This window comes from Cynocephalus volans, chromosome 2, assembly GCF_027409185.1.
Source record: "Cynocephalus volans isolate mCynVol1 chromosome 2, mCynVol1.pri, whole genome shotgun sequence".
Taxonomy (NCBI): Eukaryota; Metazoa; Chordata; class Mammalia; order Dermoptera; family Cynocephalidae; genus Cynocephalus; species Cynocephalus volans.
In genome coordinates, this window is record NC_084461.1 from 209,697,334 (window position 1) to 209,711,996 (window position 14,663).

General features: G+C 48.6%; 1 protein-coding gene across 3 annotated transcripts in view; it reads left to right on the forward strand.

Moving 5' to 3' along the window:
• The window catches only part of DGCR2 (DiGeorge syndrome critical region gene 2), a 74,263-nt gene that overhangs the window by 40,712 nt on the left and 18,888 nt on the right, over positions 1-14,663 (forward strand). The window contains exons 1-4 of one of the 3 annotated variants that reach the window (XM_063086142.1): positions 7,164-7,328; positions 7,878-8,003; positions 10,399-10,618; positions 12,383-12,459. In XM_063086142.1, coding sequence (XP_062942212.1) covers positions 7,307-7,328; positions 7,878-8,003; positions 10,399-10,618; positions 12,383-12,459 — 445 coding nt within the window. In that variant the 5' untranslated portion in view covers positions 7,164-7,306. Of the gene's footprint in view, positions 1-7,163; positions 7,329-7,877; positions 8,004-10,398; positions 10,619-12,382; positions 12,460-14,663 lie in introns of those variants that run through there. The other 2 variants (XM_063086140.1, XM_063086141.1) reach the window with 2 other exon arrangements.

The window sequence follows — 14,663 nt, forward strand, 5'->3', positions numbered from 1 at the left end:
CTTTGACTATGTTAACGGCATGTTTTTTATCTTGTTTTACTTTTCATCTCTCCTTGTTTCTTCCGTATTGTTTTCCTCTGTAGTTTTGGTCTCTGCCTTTCACTTGAAGGTTCTTAGAGGTTTGGTGGTCCTTGCCTGTCTGCTGTGTGTGGCAGAGGGACTCGAAGCTCTATGCACGTGGGCCTCCCTGGAGGGTGAACCAGCTGGAATGTTTCATCGGGAATCTCCTCCCCTTTGGGACTTTTTTCTTGGACTGGCCAGATTTTTCCAGAGAGGAATGTTCCAGTCTGCCAGAAGGCTGGGCTTCTGGGAGCTTAGTGGAGGAAGGGCATCTAGGGTCTGCCTTCCCCTCCCCGAGTAAAGACTTTCAACTGAACTGGTGTCCCCCAACCCAGAGACTGTCTGTTTTTACCTTCTTGCCAGTAAATCAGCAGTGTTGTGGGGAGGGACCTGGGTGTGTCCCCTCCAAGACCTCCACCTTTTAATGTGAGCAGTTTCAGATCTACAGAAAAGTTACAAAAATGGTTTAATAAACACTCATTTAGCCTTCACCTGGATTCATCAACCCGTGATGTTTTCCTCTGTGTGTTTTTTTCTGAACCCGTCAAGACTCTTACAGATATCATGACATTTTACCCCTAAATACTGTCATCTGAGAACAAGAACAATCCCCATAAGCACAATACAATTTTCACATGCAAGAAATTTACTTATAGGGCTGGCTGGTCAACTCTCTTGGTTAGAGCGCAGTGTTATAACACCGAGGTCAAGGGTTCAGATCCCCAAATCAGCCAGCCACCCCCCCAAAAAGGAAATTTACTATAATACTATTATAGACAGTCTATATTCATATTTTTTCATTGTCTCAAAAATGTCTTTTACAGGTTTTTTTTTCCCCTTAAATCCAGGGTTTATTCCAGGATTACATATTATATTTTATTGCCTTCTTCCTTTGTTCTTTCTTTAATCTAGAAGAGTTCCCCAGCCCTTTTTTTTGGTGGAGAGTGTCCTTTCATGACATTAACGTATTTGAACAGTCCAGGCATTGTGTAGAATGTCCTTGAATTTGGACTTGTCTCTTTCTTCATGATGAGCTTCAGGTGAGACTTTTTTTTTTTTAATACTACATAGGATTGATAAAAAAGGATAGGATACATAGGAATACTACATAGGTCATAAGTTACATAAGAATACTACATAGGTCATAGGTCATAAGTTGTCACATCACTTGGCACATGAAGTCAATTTGTCCCATTATTGGTGATGTTAAATTTGATCACTTGGTTAAGGGTAATGTCTGCCAGATATCACTATTGTGAATGGTTTTCTTTACCTTTTGTAATGAAAAATAGTTTGTACTGTGAATTTTCTTTTTTTAATTTAACAAAATATCCTGATATCACTCTGTATTAATTCATAGAGATCGTTCTCATTCTTTTTTACAGCTATATTACACGCCCCTTTAGAGACCATACTTTATACAGTCTCTTGTGTGTGGGCCTTTCGGTTGCTCCCGTTACTTTGCTATTAAAGATAATGCCACAATAAAACACCTTGTGCATATGTTCCCCTGCTTGAATTGTTGGAGATATGTCTTCATTGTAAATTCCTAAATGTAGGATTGCCAAGTCAAACAGTAAATGCATGTATAATTTTATTAGTCCATATCTGTTGCTTATAACAAAATACATGGAACTGTGTATTTTATAAAGAAAATGAAATTTATTGCTTATAGGTTCTGAGTCTGGGAAGTACAGAGTCCAAGGAACACATCTGGTGGTGGCGGTGGTAGTGACCCTTCACATTGCAAGATGGTGGAAACAGAGAGAGCAGAGTCTAACCTCTCGTGTTCTTCTTTTAAAGACCTCAGAACCACACCCCTGACCAACATTATTAATCCATTCACTACAGCATGGTCCTATAATCTAATCACCTCTTCAAGGCTCCACATTTCAATTACCATCATAGGATTTCCCACCCTCAACAGTTACAGGTAGGGATGAAGTTTTGGGGGGACATTCAACCCAAAACAGTAGTTTTGTTAAATATTTCCAGATGCCTTATTTTTTCCACTTCCCTATCTGTTGGCCTAGGATTTAGCTTTCTGGGCTCAAATAGGTTTAGAGTGATTTACTTCTAAAATAAGACAATTTGAGACTGACAGATACTAAACTAGATAGGATACTGGGACAACAGGCATAAACTGGGATTATCTCCAGGCGGATTGTGATGTATGGTCACTCTAAGTTAATTATCACGTGTCTTTCTGCTTTACAGTTTTTAGAACTTTGTCATCCTCTTTCCTGTTCTGTCTTTGTGACCATGTGCCTTTTAAAAAATTTCATTATTGTTGTTCATTACTGTTGTTTTAACAGGTTGCAGGAGAGACTAAGATGAATGAATATGTTTGTTTAATCTTATCTCTTTAACTAGAAGCTTCAAAAATGTCATTGATCTGGGATTTTTGTACCTAAAGAAACCAGTGGTGCATGAGGATAGAATACAGAAATTTGCAGATATGGACAGAATCAGAAAAGTCATCATGCCCTTTCTTAGGAATGACAGTGGAAGATGTAATCTTGTAAAAGGAGAGCATAAAGTGAGAAAGAAGATGGCCCAGTGTAGGATCACAGCTCTGCCCCAGCCCAGAGAGCAGCTGGTTCAGACTGGAACAAGGTAGAGGGCCCCAGGAGGGAGGTTTCCAGGAAGCCCAGCAGAGCCAAGAGACCCTGAGATAATGGTAAGAGTGTTTAAAAATTTTATTACTGGCCTTTGTTGTAGCATCTGGAAAAAGAGGCAGAAATACAGAAAAACTTAAAAATTAATGCAAATATTAACTCCAGGAAAAAGAAAGTTGTTAGAGAAATGAAATAACCTTATTATGCTATTTGGCTCCCAAGTGAAGAATATTTATATTATTACACTGACTTTAATTGTGAAATCGATTCTACCTTATTAGAAGGTAGGGTAAGAGTTTGTGAGCTAAATCTTCATCTGCCATAGCATAACTTCAAAAAGTTCGTGGAGAAATGGAATTAAAAGTTAATATGGATCATTCCATGAACTTTTTGAAGTACCCTCATATAATGTTATAATGATTTATAACTTTTATTAAGTGATTATATAATGTCCTTCTTTGTCTCTAGTAATTTCTGTCTTAAAGTCTATTTGGTGTGATATTAGTATTAAAAGAATTAAAAAGACCTTGGGTGAGGATTCCTACTCAAGTCAGTCCACTTCTGTCATGTCTCTACTGGCAGTCGAGACCCAAGGCCACAGCTTGAATGTGTCATAGGACTTTGGTGGCTTCAGCTCCTGTCATTGGCCTATAGCAGAAGGTAAGAAAGACATTGTCTCTGTGAATGTTTCTGTCTTTGTGCTGGAGACATTCATGGACCCAAGAGCAACAGGAGGGAGGCAAATTTTGAGTTTAAATTCACAGGGCTGTATTTTTGCTGTTATTTTCTGTGTCGGGTTACATATTGTCCACATGGGTATAAAATGGAAAAACAAAAGTGCTCATCTTGATGTTTTAAAAGCGTAGGTCTCAAAGTCCTGGTGGAGACAGATGGTGGCCACTGTGGCATACCCACGAGCAAGTTTTTATCCTCAGAGTCTCAGGGCGTGAGGCAGCCCTGGCCCTGGCTGATGGGGAAGGATCAATTTAAAGAACACGCATGACGTAATGGTGGTACCTCTAGGAATTTTATGTTTTCTGGCTCTCGGTTTTAGAAATTCTGTTTTGGTAAGCATTTTTGACCACAATTCCAGACTTGCTTTGGTGTAAAGCAGGAAAGTGACTTGTGTCCTGACATCTCAGAGTGCTAAAGAAACTCAGGCATCTTGCCCTCTCCTTTGTTTGGAGAGGTTGCAAGCTTAGCTGGACCCTAATACCCTATGTGGGCCGGTTTTAAATTTCTAGATAAACAAAAGAAAAGAAACAAAAATTTCTAGATCAAGTAGAAGCACTCACATTTTGCCTTTATTTGCAAATAATCCTCCTTTCTGGCTGAAGGCTCTTGGGAAGTAAGCATGTCTTGGCCTGCCCTGTTTCCTTGTTGGATTTGAGGCTCTCCAGCACCGCCCCAGCTCTCACTTTGAGGCTTTCTGCTGTGGAAGCAGGAAGCCCGGCATACCTGTTGCTGGCTGTGATGCTGGCAGCCGGAGGGGAGGCCCTCTGCAGCAGGCCCTTGGCCCTGGAGGAGGAGGTCCCTGCCCTTACGTTCTACTTCTGCCCTGGAACAAGTCTCCTGACACTTCTGCACCTGCTTTTCCCATCCCTAAAACGTTTCCTTTTTCCTCTGTTTCTCAGCACCAAGTCAGCCATTCTTCAGGTCCCTTCCGTGGGCTCCAGTTCCATCTTTGGCTGCTGGAACTGCTCTGATGTCTTGGCAAGAACAGCTGAAGAGAGAAGAGCTGTTTTTCCTTTTTTATTTTTGGTAGCTGGCCAGTATGGGCATCCAAACGCTTGACCTTGGTGTTATCAGCACATTATCTAACCAAGTGAGCTAACCGGCCAGCCCAGAGCTGTGTTTTAGAAGCACCAAAGAGCAGGCTGACTGTGGAGCACCAGGGCCCACTTCTGTTGCTTCTTTCCAAGATGTCAGGGGTGGGCCTGGGGTTGTGTTATGTATTTGGACTTGTCCCCATCCCAGTCCTGGGTATCAAGCACTTCCCTGTCCAGTTGCTAGATGGAAGAGGAGGAGGGCCAAGGAGAGCATGACCCCTTCCTAAGGGGGACAGGATCATCCACCGTTTTGTTCACAGCCATGTTCTCCATGCCTAGGACAGTGTCTGGCACATAGAGAGTGGAAGAGGGACAGTTGCTTTGGGGTGCCTGTACCCTGAAACCCGTGCTGTGAGACTAGCTGCACATGGATTGGCTCAGTGGTGAGAGCTGGGCCTGTTCATTTGCACACCCTTGTCAGAGGTGATCCTAAAGGATATATAGGGGGCTGATCCTGTGCTCCGCCCATGTCCCAGCCCATCCCCAGGCTCCCCCAGGACACTTAGGAGTTCCTCTGTCATCAGCATCATCCCCTGGGCCTGCCAAGCCCTTTCCCTTCTTGTTGGCAGAAGCCTGTGTCTGCTGGCGGGTTTCTGTGATGAATGTGGACCAGGTGTTGAATAAATGAGTGGGTGAGGGGATGAATGAGCCTTTGGATTTGAAGAGAAGGGATGGAAAAGAGAAGGGCTCACAGTTGGCTCAAATATTTCACTTGTTCCCCTGCCCCCCACTCCCAGTCTATACGTGGCTTTACTCAGTCAACAGCCACACGACCTGGTCTTAGTGCCCATGTGACTGAGCAGCTATTTGTGTGACCTTTGCTTTCTCTTTCCCTCTCTCTGCCTAGATCCATCTCGTCTTTCTGTGAGCAGTTTTACCAGGTACTGTGCTTGGTTAGCGGACGAGGCCAGGACACAAAGTAAAATCACAGGTCTTGCTTGTTTGAGCAGGCAGAAGGGAGATGTGAAAATTAGGTACAGTGAAATAAGCTTTTGCCACACCCAAGCGTGACCTCAAGCTTGTCCCAGCTGTGCCTGTCTTTGCTCTTTGCCTACACTGTTCCCTCTGACAGGAAGGCCTTCTGTTCTCCATCCCTCAAAAGCCCAGTGTGGCTCTTCCTTTCTCCAGCAAGTGCTCAGATGCCCCATCCCAGCAACCCTCCTCGGCCTGCCTCCCCGTGAAGGGTCTTTGTGCTGTGCACTGCCCCCACGTCAGAGTGGCCAGCGAGTCTGCCGGTCTCCTCCCTGGAACATTGGGCACTGCAGGTGGCATTGCTCAGGACACGGGATAGGGTGCTCCAGTCCTAGGGAGTTGATCCCCTCCCTGGGCTAGGTGTTTGCAGAGAGCAGCTGCAGCATCGAGCCTCTCTTGGTGCTGGGTTACTGTCCCACACTGGCAGCAATACCTGAGGTTCTTATGTTGCATGTTGGGGTGGTGAGGTACCCCAAAGCACCTCCACTGAAAACACACAATGAGGCCTTGAAGATGCTTCTCCCTTTGAGGTCTTTGCTTTGTATTGAACTTAGGCCCTGGTAGCATATTTTATATTTTAGAGTGATTCCCAGTCTAACAGCAGCCGATCCCCATCACGTGCCTGAGAAGGAGCTCTGGAAATTCTCTCACTGAGTCTTCAGTGAGTGAAGGAAACAGAGCTTCCAGGTCTGTGACCTGCCCGAGGGTCTCAGAAATAAATAAAGAGGAGCACAGACAGAGTTTTGTACAAGTTGTTCAATGCAGCCTTTTGAAGAATAATGAAAAAAATGCAAACCTAAACTTCAAACTATAGCGATTATGGAAATTAAAGAAATCCATTCACAAAATACTGTGTAGCCATTAAAAGTAATGTTCTTAAGCCTATTTAGGAATATGGAAAGATGTTTCTAGTCTTAAGATTAGAAAGCAAGTCATAAAATACAGTGTTTGATGTGATCCCAATATTTTTAAGGATTTGTGTAGGAAAAAAACACTGGCAGGGTGGACTCTAATATAACCGTTTACACATTTTCTCTTTTCAAACTTTGTATTTCTGAAATATTTTGCATTGAATATTCGTTATTTTATAATGAGAAAAAAATACAGATTTTTTGTTAAATAAAAGCAGTGTCAGAGTCCATGACACTAGCAGAACCAGGCAGCTAGCGAAGTTTCAGCCAGGTGGGGCTGATGCCCCCTGCAGAGTCAGGGAAGGTGGGTTTGCAGCAGGCTGCCCCGCCCCATGCTGCTGCCTGCCTCATCCTCTGTCTCAGGCCAACCTGAGGGAGCTGAGACCCCTCATCTAGCCATCTGGAGCCAGAGCACACCTGCTGGCAAGTGTCTGTCTTTCTGTCTGTGTGCAGCATGTGGGCCAATCTGTTGCCACTCCGACCTGATCTTGCACCAGGTGCTCTTCACTATGCATCAGGGTACACCTGTGCAGGCAGAGTGGGAGGTGGGTGGGCCCAGGAGGGGCGTTGCCTCTGACTTGTTCCTCCTCCGTGGCCTTGGGTAAATCACTTTACCTCTCTGAGTCTGCGCCTCATGTGGGAGCTGGGAGTAGCATGGTTCTCCTCTCTCACAAGGGGGTTGGAGGACTCTAAAGAGAGACTGTTTCGAAGAGTTTTATTACTAGATCATGCTACAGAAAACTAGAATTCTTCCCCCATCTGCAGCTTCCTGTTCAAGGCCTGCTGCACACCAGGGCCTGTGCCAGTGCCAAGGAGCCAGACGTGAACATACTGAGGCCCTGGCCTGGAGGCTGTCATGCCTTTGGGGACCGGCAGGCAGGTGGATAAACAGGCGGCTCAGGCTCAGTGACAACTGATGAAGAAAAGGGTCGCTCACAGTGGGTCCCCCTTTCACTCTAACAGGGGAGGCTCTCAGGGCCAGTGAGGGTGGGGCGAAGGGCAGCTGGGCTCTGGAAAGAATTCCCTTGTCTGGCATCCCTGGAAGCTGGAGCTGCTGAGAGATTTTAAGCAGGAGTGGCTTACCCTTTGCTGTGCTAGCAGTAACCTGTTAGAAAATGCCATGAACGAAGGACCCCATTTCATAATAGTAACAAAAAAAATGAAGACTGCCAAGGCATAATTTTTTTTTTGGCAGCTGGCCAGCACGGGGATCGAACCCCAAACCTTGGTGTTATTGACACCATGCTCTAACCAACTGAGCTAACCAGCCAGCCTCCAAGGCATAGCTTTAGTAAGATGCACACGTGACCCGTTCGATGTGAATGGTGACGTTGTAGAGAGCTCTAAAGAAAGCCGGAATAAATGGGCTCTGTGCTGCCATGCCCCACCTGTCCTTCCAGCCCCAGGTCGGCTGAACCCACTTCAGTAGAGAGCCGCTCACAGCTGCCTGAGCAAAACTCACAGCGCCCTTCTCCTTTTGCTTGCAGAAGTGACCGGGGAGGCGCGTCCTTACCATGGAAAGGAGGCCGTGGATCCGCGGCAGGGGCGGGCCAGAGGAGGTGACCCCACACACTTCCATGCGGTGAATGTGGCGCAGCCCGTCCGCTTCAGCAGTAAGTTGCAGACCTGCACTGACCATGACGATGTGAGCGCACAGCCTGACTCAGCCCCTGGCCTTCCTGATGCCACACTGCCATGTCAGGGGTTTGTTTCCTAAAGCAGCCCTCAAAGGCACTGGGGGGGATGAGAGAGGCTGCATGGTGACCCAGGCTATGAAGCCAGGCCACATGTTTTCACAGAATGGCTGCCTTTGAGGGCTAGGTGGCACCGGCCCTTGGAAATCCCATAGTTGTGTTGTTTCCTTTTGCAAGTGGAGAGACAGGCTCTGAGAGATTAACTACAGCTGATTGGATGGGAAGGCTCTACTTCTGTTTTGTATTTTTTTTTTTAAGTGATTAGTTGTTTAATGAATTACCTATGATGGTAAAATTTTACAGGAGCGTAACAAGGCTAAGGAAAGCTGAGGGAAGGAAAGGCCCCAGCTGAAGCCCCATCCCGTGCAGATGTGCTGGGTGGGGTGACGCACCTCTGTTCTGTGGGCAGCACTAGCCAGGCAGGGGCCGCACTGATGCGCTTGCTTCCATGTTGGGGATCTGTCTGCATGTACTAGTACTCAGCTCCCGGGCTCCTAGTGCTGGGGGCACTCGCACCCTGGCCTGTGCCTGCAGCCTATGCCAATGCTGGCAGCAGTGAGGCAGCCCGGGGAAGCCACCATCTTGTGGGCCCCTGTGTTCCTTGCGGCTCCAACCCCCATGTAACCTCTGTTCTTTGTCTGCTGAGGACTGAGAGAGCAGTGGGGGGTGTGGGCCCCGACTCTGTGCCTGGCTTTGCCACACAGTAGGTATGGGAAGCTACTTGAAGCTGAAGGGCCCTGCACACTCTTGGAGGACAAGGAAACTAAGGTTCTGAGAGGGCAGCCTGTCCCAGGTCACATAGCTGGAAGGGGCAGTGCCAGGATGCAGCCCTGGGGGATCCTGGTGCTCAGCTCCCTGTTCTTTCTTCCCATTGTTTACGTGTTTTCTTATGAACAGGTATACTATCTAGGTAATAATTCCACGAAGTTCAAAGCATAAAACGATGAGTCAATAAAAAGGGATGCTTTCTCCCTCCACTGCCCCCCTCCAGAGGGTCTCCTCTGGGATGTCCCAAGGTGGGAAGAGGTGCTCGGCCTCTCTGTGCCTCGGTGTCCTCACCTCTGACATGGAGATGGAACAGAACCTCCTGCTGGGCAGGTGGCAGATAGCAGGCATTGATGTGGGTGGTGCTCAGGAAGTGCATAGAGTGCAGCTGGGTTCTCCCCTCGTTGGCGTGTGCTGCACACGCTGCACTGCCCCTGCGCTTTGCTGGCTCCTCATCTACACCTGAAGAGCTTCCCTGCTCGCCCAGGTCTACTTACCCAGGCCACCTGCGCACGCTGAGGTCTGGCTTTCACCCGCTGCACACGGTGCTGTGGAGATGCCTTATCGGGTCAGGGGCCAGAGCTGCCCTTTCCTTTGCTGTGATCTGTGTGCTTTGTTAATAAGTTACACACAGGTACACTAGATAAAAAAAAAAAACAAAACACTAACATAAGTCTCTAAGAAATTTTACTAGTTCCATGGGATATAGATGCATTAAAAAATTGCAATTTTTAAAAAGTTGGCTTTGCTAAAAATTGTTACTCTTCTTCAGCGTACTAATAGGAGGTACCCCAACATTTGAAGCTTATAGATTCTATGAAATAGGTCATTAGTGTTACCTAAGGTAAGCCATAAGGTTCCAAGCCTTCTTGTGCCTGAGGGGCAGGTTGACAGGTCCACAAAGTGTAAAGACGCTAGCTGGTTTCAGGGAGACTTGGGCTCTGGCTGGCTCCTCGGCTTTGCCAGCTGCAGCCCTGCCCGAGCCTCCTTTCCTCGTCTGTGGGAGGCAAGGGTTGGTCACAATCTCACGGCCCTCCCAGTTCTGGTCTACTAGGCTGCTCTTTAAGGGAGCTCTGGCCAGCACCCTACTGAAAATGCCCATGTGAACAGAAAAGGAGGGGTAGGGGTGGGCCTAGGAAGTGGGGGCTTTTCTGGTAGGAGAGGACAGGAGAGCCTGGCGTTGGGGAAGTGAGCGCAGGGAGCCTCCTGCTCACTCGCACCAGGGCCTCACAGTGAGTCTGTGTGGGGAGCTGTGCTGTCTTGTTAACCAGACTTAATCAGCAAATGAAATCCACTTTACAGAAATTCCTTATCAGAATTGAAGGAATTACTGAATATACTTGTACCTTAAGTTGAATCTGTGTTTTAGAGAAACTTGAACATTTCTACAAAGTATATGGTCTTAGAAGCAGGAGCTGGTCCTCCTGGGCCTCAGTTTCCTTGCTTCTCTAGGGTGATTGAGGTGTGCCTGTCCTTGATGCAGCACACATGATTGTGTTCTTGGAGTAAGGATCCTAATTTTGGGGACAACTCCCCTTGTGTCTTTCATGTTTCCTAGGGAAGTGCCCGACAGGGTGGCACCACTATGAGGGCACGGCCAGCTGCTACAGGGTCTACCTGAGCGGGGAGAACTACTGGGACGCCGCACAGACCTGCCAGCGCGTGAACGGCTCCCTTGCCACCTTCTCCACCGACCAGGAGCTGCGCTTCGTTCTGGCCCAGGAATGGGACCAGCCAGAGCGGAGCTTTGGTTGGAAGGACCAGCGCAAGTAAGTCCTGGGCTGGGGGCCTGTGGGGACTGCAGGTTGTGTCTGATGACTGCTGAGCACGTGGCCTCTGGCTGCCCCATAGCACTCCTCAGGCACAGCCGTCAGCCAGCATTGTGGGGAAGGCCAGCCATGCCCATTGGAAGCAAATGGATCCAGGAATTAGAGTGTGCATCGGGATGGGGTGGGGGGCTAGAGGAGAGTGCAGGGGTGGGCTGGGCTCTGCTGCCACCTGTGGGACTGGGGGCCAGCCCCTTACATTGGCTCCCTCTATGGTACAGCTGCAGTTGCAGAGTGCAGGCAGCGGGTGCTGGCCTGTGTCAGGAGGGGCTTGCTTGCTATGGGGCTGTGTGGGCCTGGCACTAGGAGTGTGCAGGTGGGTGAGGGTCTTCCTGAGAAAGTGAGTCCTGCTGGCTCTGTGCTCAGTGATTTCCGTGGGCTGCCCATTCATGCCCGCTCAGAAGCCTTAGGGGACCCAGAGTGGACGTGCATGTGACTGGCCATATGCTTGCCAGGATTCTAGCCGGGCATGCTGGCCCTAGAGCCTGGCTCTTGACCTCTTGGCTTTGCTGCATCAAGGGGAGAGTGTGGAAAGGCAGCTGACCACAGTCTCTGCCAGACCTAGTGTTTTTGTTTAGGGGGCAGGGGTGTCCTGAGGCCTGTTGTGTACCACCTCTGGAGGTCATGTCATGCTGTCCTATCCACACTGCCACAGGTGGGAGTAGGTAGTGGCAGCCAGCTGTAATCTCCTTTCCCAGAGGTGTGCACAGCCCTGAGGGGGAGTGAGCTGTAGAGGCTAAGAGATGGCCAGTCTCCCTCACCAGTCGCCTGCTGCCTCCCCACAATGGCACCAGCTGCCGCATGCTGTGGGAGCACAATGACCCAAGGCAGGTGGACAGAGGGCCTTTGTTTCCAGACGGGAGCTGGGTTTTGGCTTCACAGCTATGCCCCGTGCAATGCTGGCAAATCATAAGACCACGCTGTTTCTCCTTCTGCAGCTGCAGAGTGAGACACATAACTTTTAGCTCACAAGTTGTTGTGCCAACCCCACAAGGAAATGCCTGTGAGCCCAGTGGAGAAGTGAGAGGGCATAGCCCCGTGGGTTGGGAAGTCGGTGTCCTGTAGGGCCGAGTGTGTGCACAATGTAGGCTGAGGGCACAGTGGCACTACGGCGGGTGCACCTGCCATGGGCAGCTCCAGGCCTGGGGCTGGAGAGCTGCGGCAAAGGCACAGACACGTCAGGTACTTGTGATGTAGGCTGGGTCTGTGTGCAGGGTCCCCTCTGCACTCAGGAGCACCCTGCAGGCCTGAGGTGGCCACATCTGAGAAGGAAGCCATTGATGTGTTTCTACCAGCATAGCAGTGTGTATTCACAGGGTCTTGTTTCTTTTGGAGGTGTAATTCACATACCATGAAATTCACCCCTTTAGAAAGACCATTCTGTGGTTTTCGCATATTCAGAGTTGTATTCACAGGGTTTTGTGTTCACAAAGAATAAAGTTGATCTTGCTTTTGATGTGAAAGCTTTTTTGATCAAAAAATAAGGGCAGTCTTGGCAAGAGTTACCTGAGAGAAAACTTTTCTGACCCATGGATTTATTATTTAGAGTTTTAATACATTTTATTAAAATTGTTAAAACTTAAATTACTCTAATGTTTTAGAAGTTCAGTTGTTTTGGAAGTCAGTATAACTGAAAACACACACACACACAGTTATTGATGGCTGTTTCCCTGCTGCCGCTGAGGTCCCTGTTTCTGTCCCCTACAGGTTGTGGGTTGGCTATCAGTATGTTATCACTGGCCGAAACCGCTCCTTAGAAGGTCGCTGGGAGGTAGCATTCAAAGGTAAGCCTTTCTGGTCTGCTGAAAGTGTTGTTGAGTTTTAAATTGGTGGGAATCATCCTGACTCGGGGATATTGCTGGGGTCTCCCCTCCTCTCTCTACCCTCTCACCTGGGGGGTGCCTGTCCTACAAGGGTACCTGGTGCAGGGGTCGTGGAGAGGAGTGGCCCCAGATTGTAGGGAAGCCTTTGACCACAGGAGGTACCCTAGGGCCAGTGTGCAGCCCGCTAGTCAGGCCCTGTGTGCGGCTGGGGCCTTCTCTGGAACCCCCTGTTGCTTCTCACTTTGGCCAGATTTCTAGACATCCATCCTCCTTTTCAAATTAAGGACTTAGATTGGGACATAAAAATTGACATACAAAGTATGCCACTGACATGGGCCAGAAAAGGAAGAACAAGCCTCCTAGGACAGAGGTCAGAGTTAGTATCCAAAACTTGAAGGAAACTATCAGGTGGATAGAGTTAAAATAGATCGTGCGTGCGTGCGTGCGTGTGTGCGTGGTCTCTAAGATTTTATGCTGAGTTGTTTGGAAATACCAAGGCAATGTGAAGGAAACATAGTCACTGTGGGCAGCTGAGCTCCTGTCCCTGGTGAGGCACCCCCTGGGCACACCCTGCCTGTACCCTCTCCACTTGCTGCCCAAGCACGCTCCCCAACAGTGCTCGTGGTCAGGCTTCTCCTGTTGGGCTGTTCTCTGGGCCTCTGGCTCTAGCTTGGGTCTGGGTTCTTCCCCAAACACGCCCCAGTCCTGCTGTGGATGTCGTAAGTGTCTCTGAGGATAGGTGAGGAGGGCTGGCCCTGGCACAGATTGGGAAGGGTCAGTGCCCTCAGCCGGCTTCCTTGGAGAGAGGCAGGACCCCACAGAGGCAGGGACCACGCCTGGCAGCTGAAACATGGCAGGGAGGAGAGATGGCGCTGCAGAGAGGGCTGCACCTGCTGGCCCTTGCTCCTGCTTAGGATGTCACTTCATTCTTGTGTCCTCTGATTCCCTTCCTAAAGCACTACCTATATTTGCATTCCCAAACTTTGTAAGTGTCTTGTTTAGATTTCCCACAGCAGTGGTGGACAAATAAATGGCTTTTGGGTTACAGGCCCTAAAATCACAATGTGACCTTTAGAGGATAATTCTACTAGCAGTTTTTCGTCTGTGCTAGTCACAGATTTTGTAGGTAAATCTTTGTAACGATGCAGTCCTAGGCCAGGCCTGTCCCCCTCACCCCAGCAGAGGGTGCTGGCCTTCAGGACAGTGTAGACACTCAAGGACACGGCTTTCTTCTTGACACTGGTAGTTAAAGGAAGACATTGTTCTTCATGGCATAATGGCATGTTCTAAATTGGGGGATTGGGACCCTTATCCCAGGCATGATAATGGCAAGGACCCTGGGTAGACTCTAATGGCTATGCTTATCTCAGTGGCTCCGTTGGGGCATAAGGAGAGTGAACCTAAAACTTAGAACAAGTTTTAGTGTGTGTCGACCCTGGCAGCTGTGGCTGGTGTAGATTCCCCTGTTGGGGCAGCTCAGTGTGCAAGTGGCCCCCAAGCAAGGGTTAGGTGCCCTGAGCTCCAGCAGCTCTGCACAGGTGGCAGCATGTTGTTGGCTGCTTGTGCCCTATCGAATGGATTTGAGAATTCTGTTATTGGATTTAAGTAGTGATCACAAAATGAATACGTGTCCACATGCCCAAGGAGTGAGGCCTGCTTCTGGACTCACCAGCTCTTTTCAAACTCCATGTTTAGTGCTGGGAGTAGACAGAGTTCGAAAAGGTGTGGGTGGGAGTGCCTGGTGTGTTGTTAAAGGGGTAAACATTGCCATCCTAGTAGAATGAGAGCTTAAAGTGTGCGTGCATTCTTCTGCTTGCTGGAAAAGGTTGCTTTTCTATTTCCAATGATCTGTGTTGGGTTAGCCTCAAGGAATCTTTTGGTGGCCAAGCCTTATAAGGCTGTGCCAGGTAAAGAACAGACTCTGGAGGCTAGTTGTGCCTCATCCTGGGGCGTGGCCAGAACCCCCCTTCCTGGGACATTCAGAAGAGAGACTGGGAGGTTAGCAGCCTCTTCCCCCAAAATGTACCACACCCCTGCCCTTAGCAGCAAGGATAATGTGATTTCTAATCGCCTATTCACCAGCTTGGTGGACATGATCTGAGTGGGTGACAGAGTTTCTCTGGTGCTGAGAAAGGGTCCCAGGGAGCCAGTGCTTTCCAGGTATT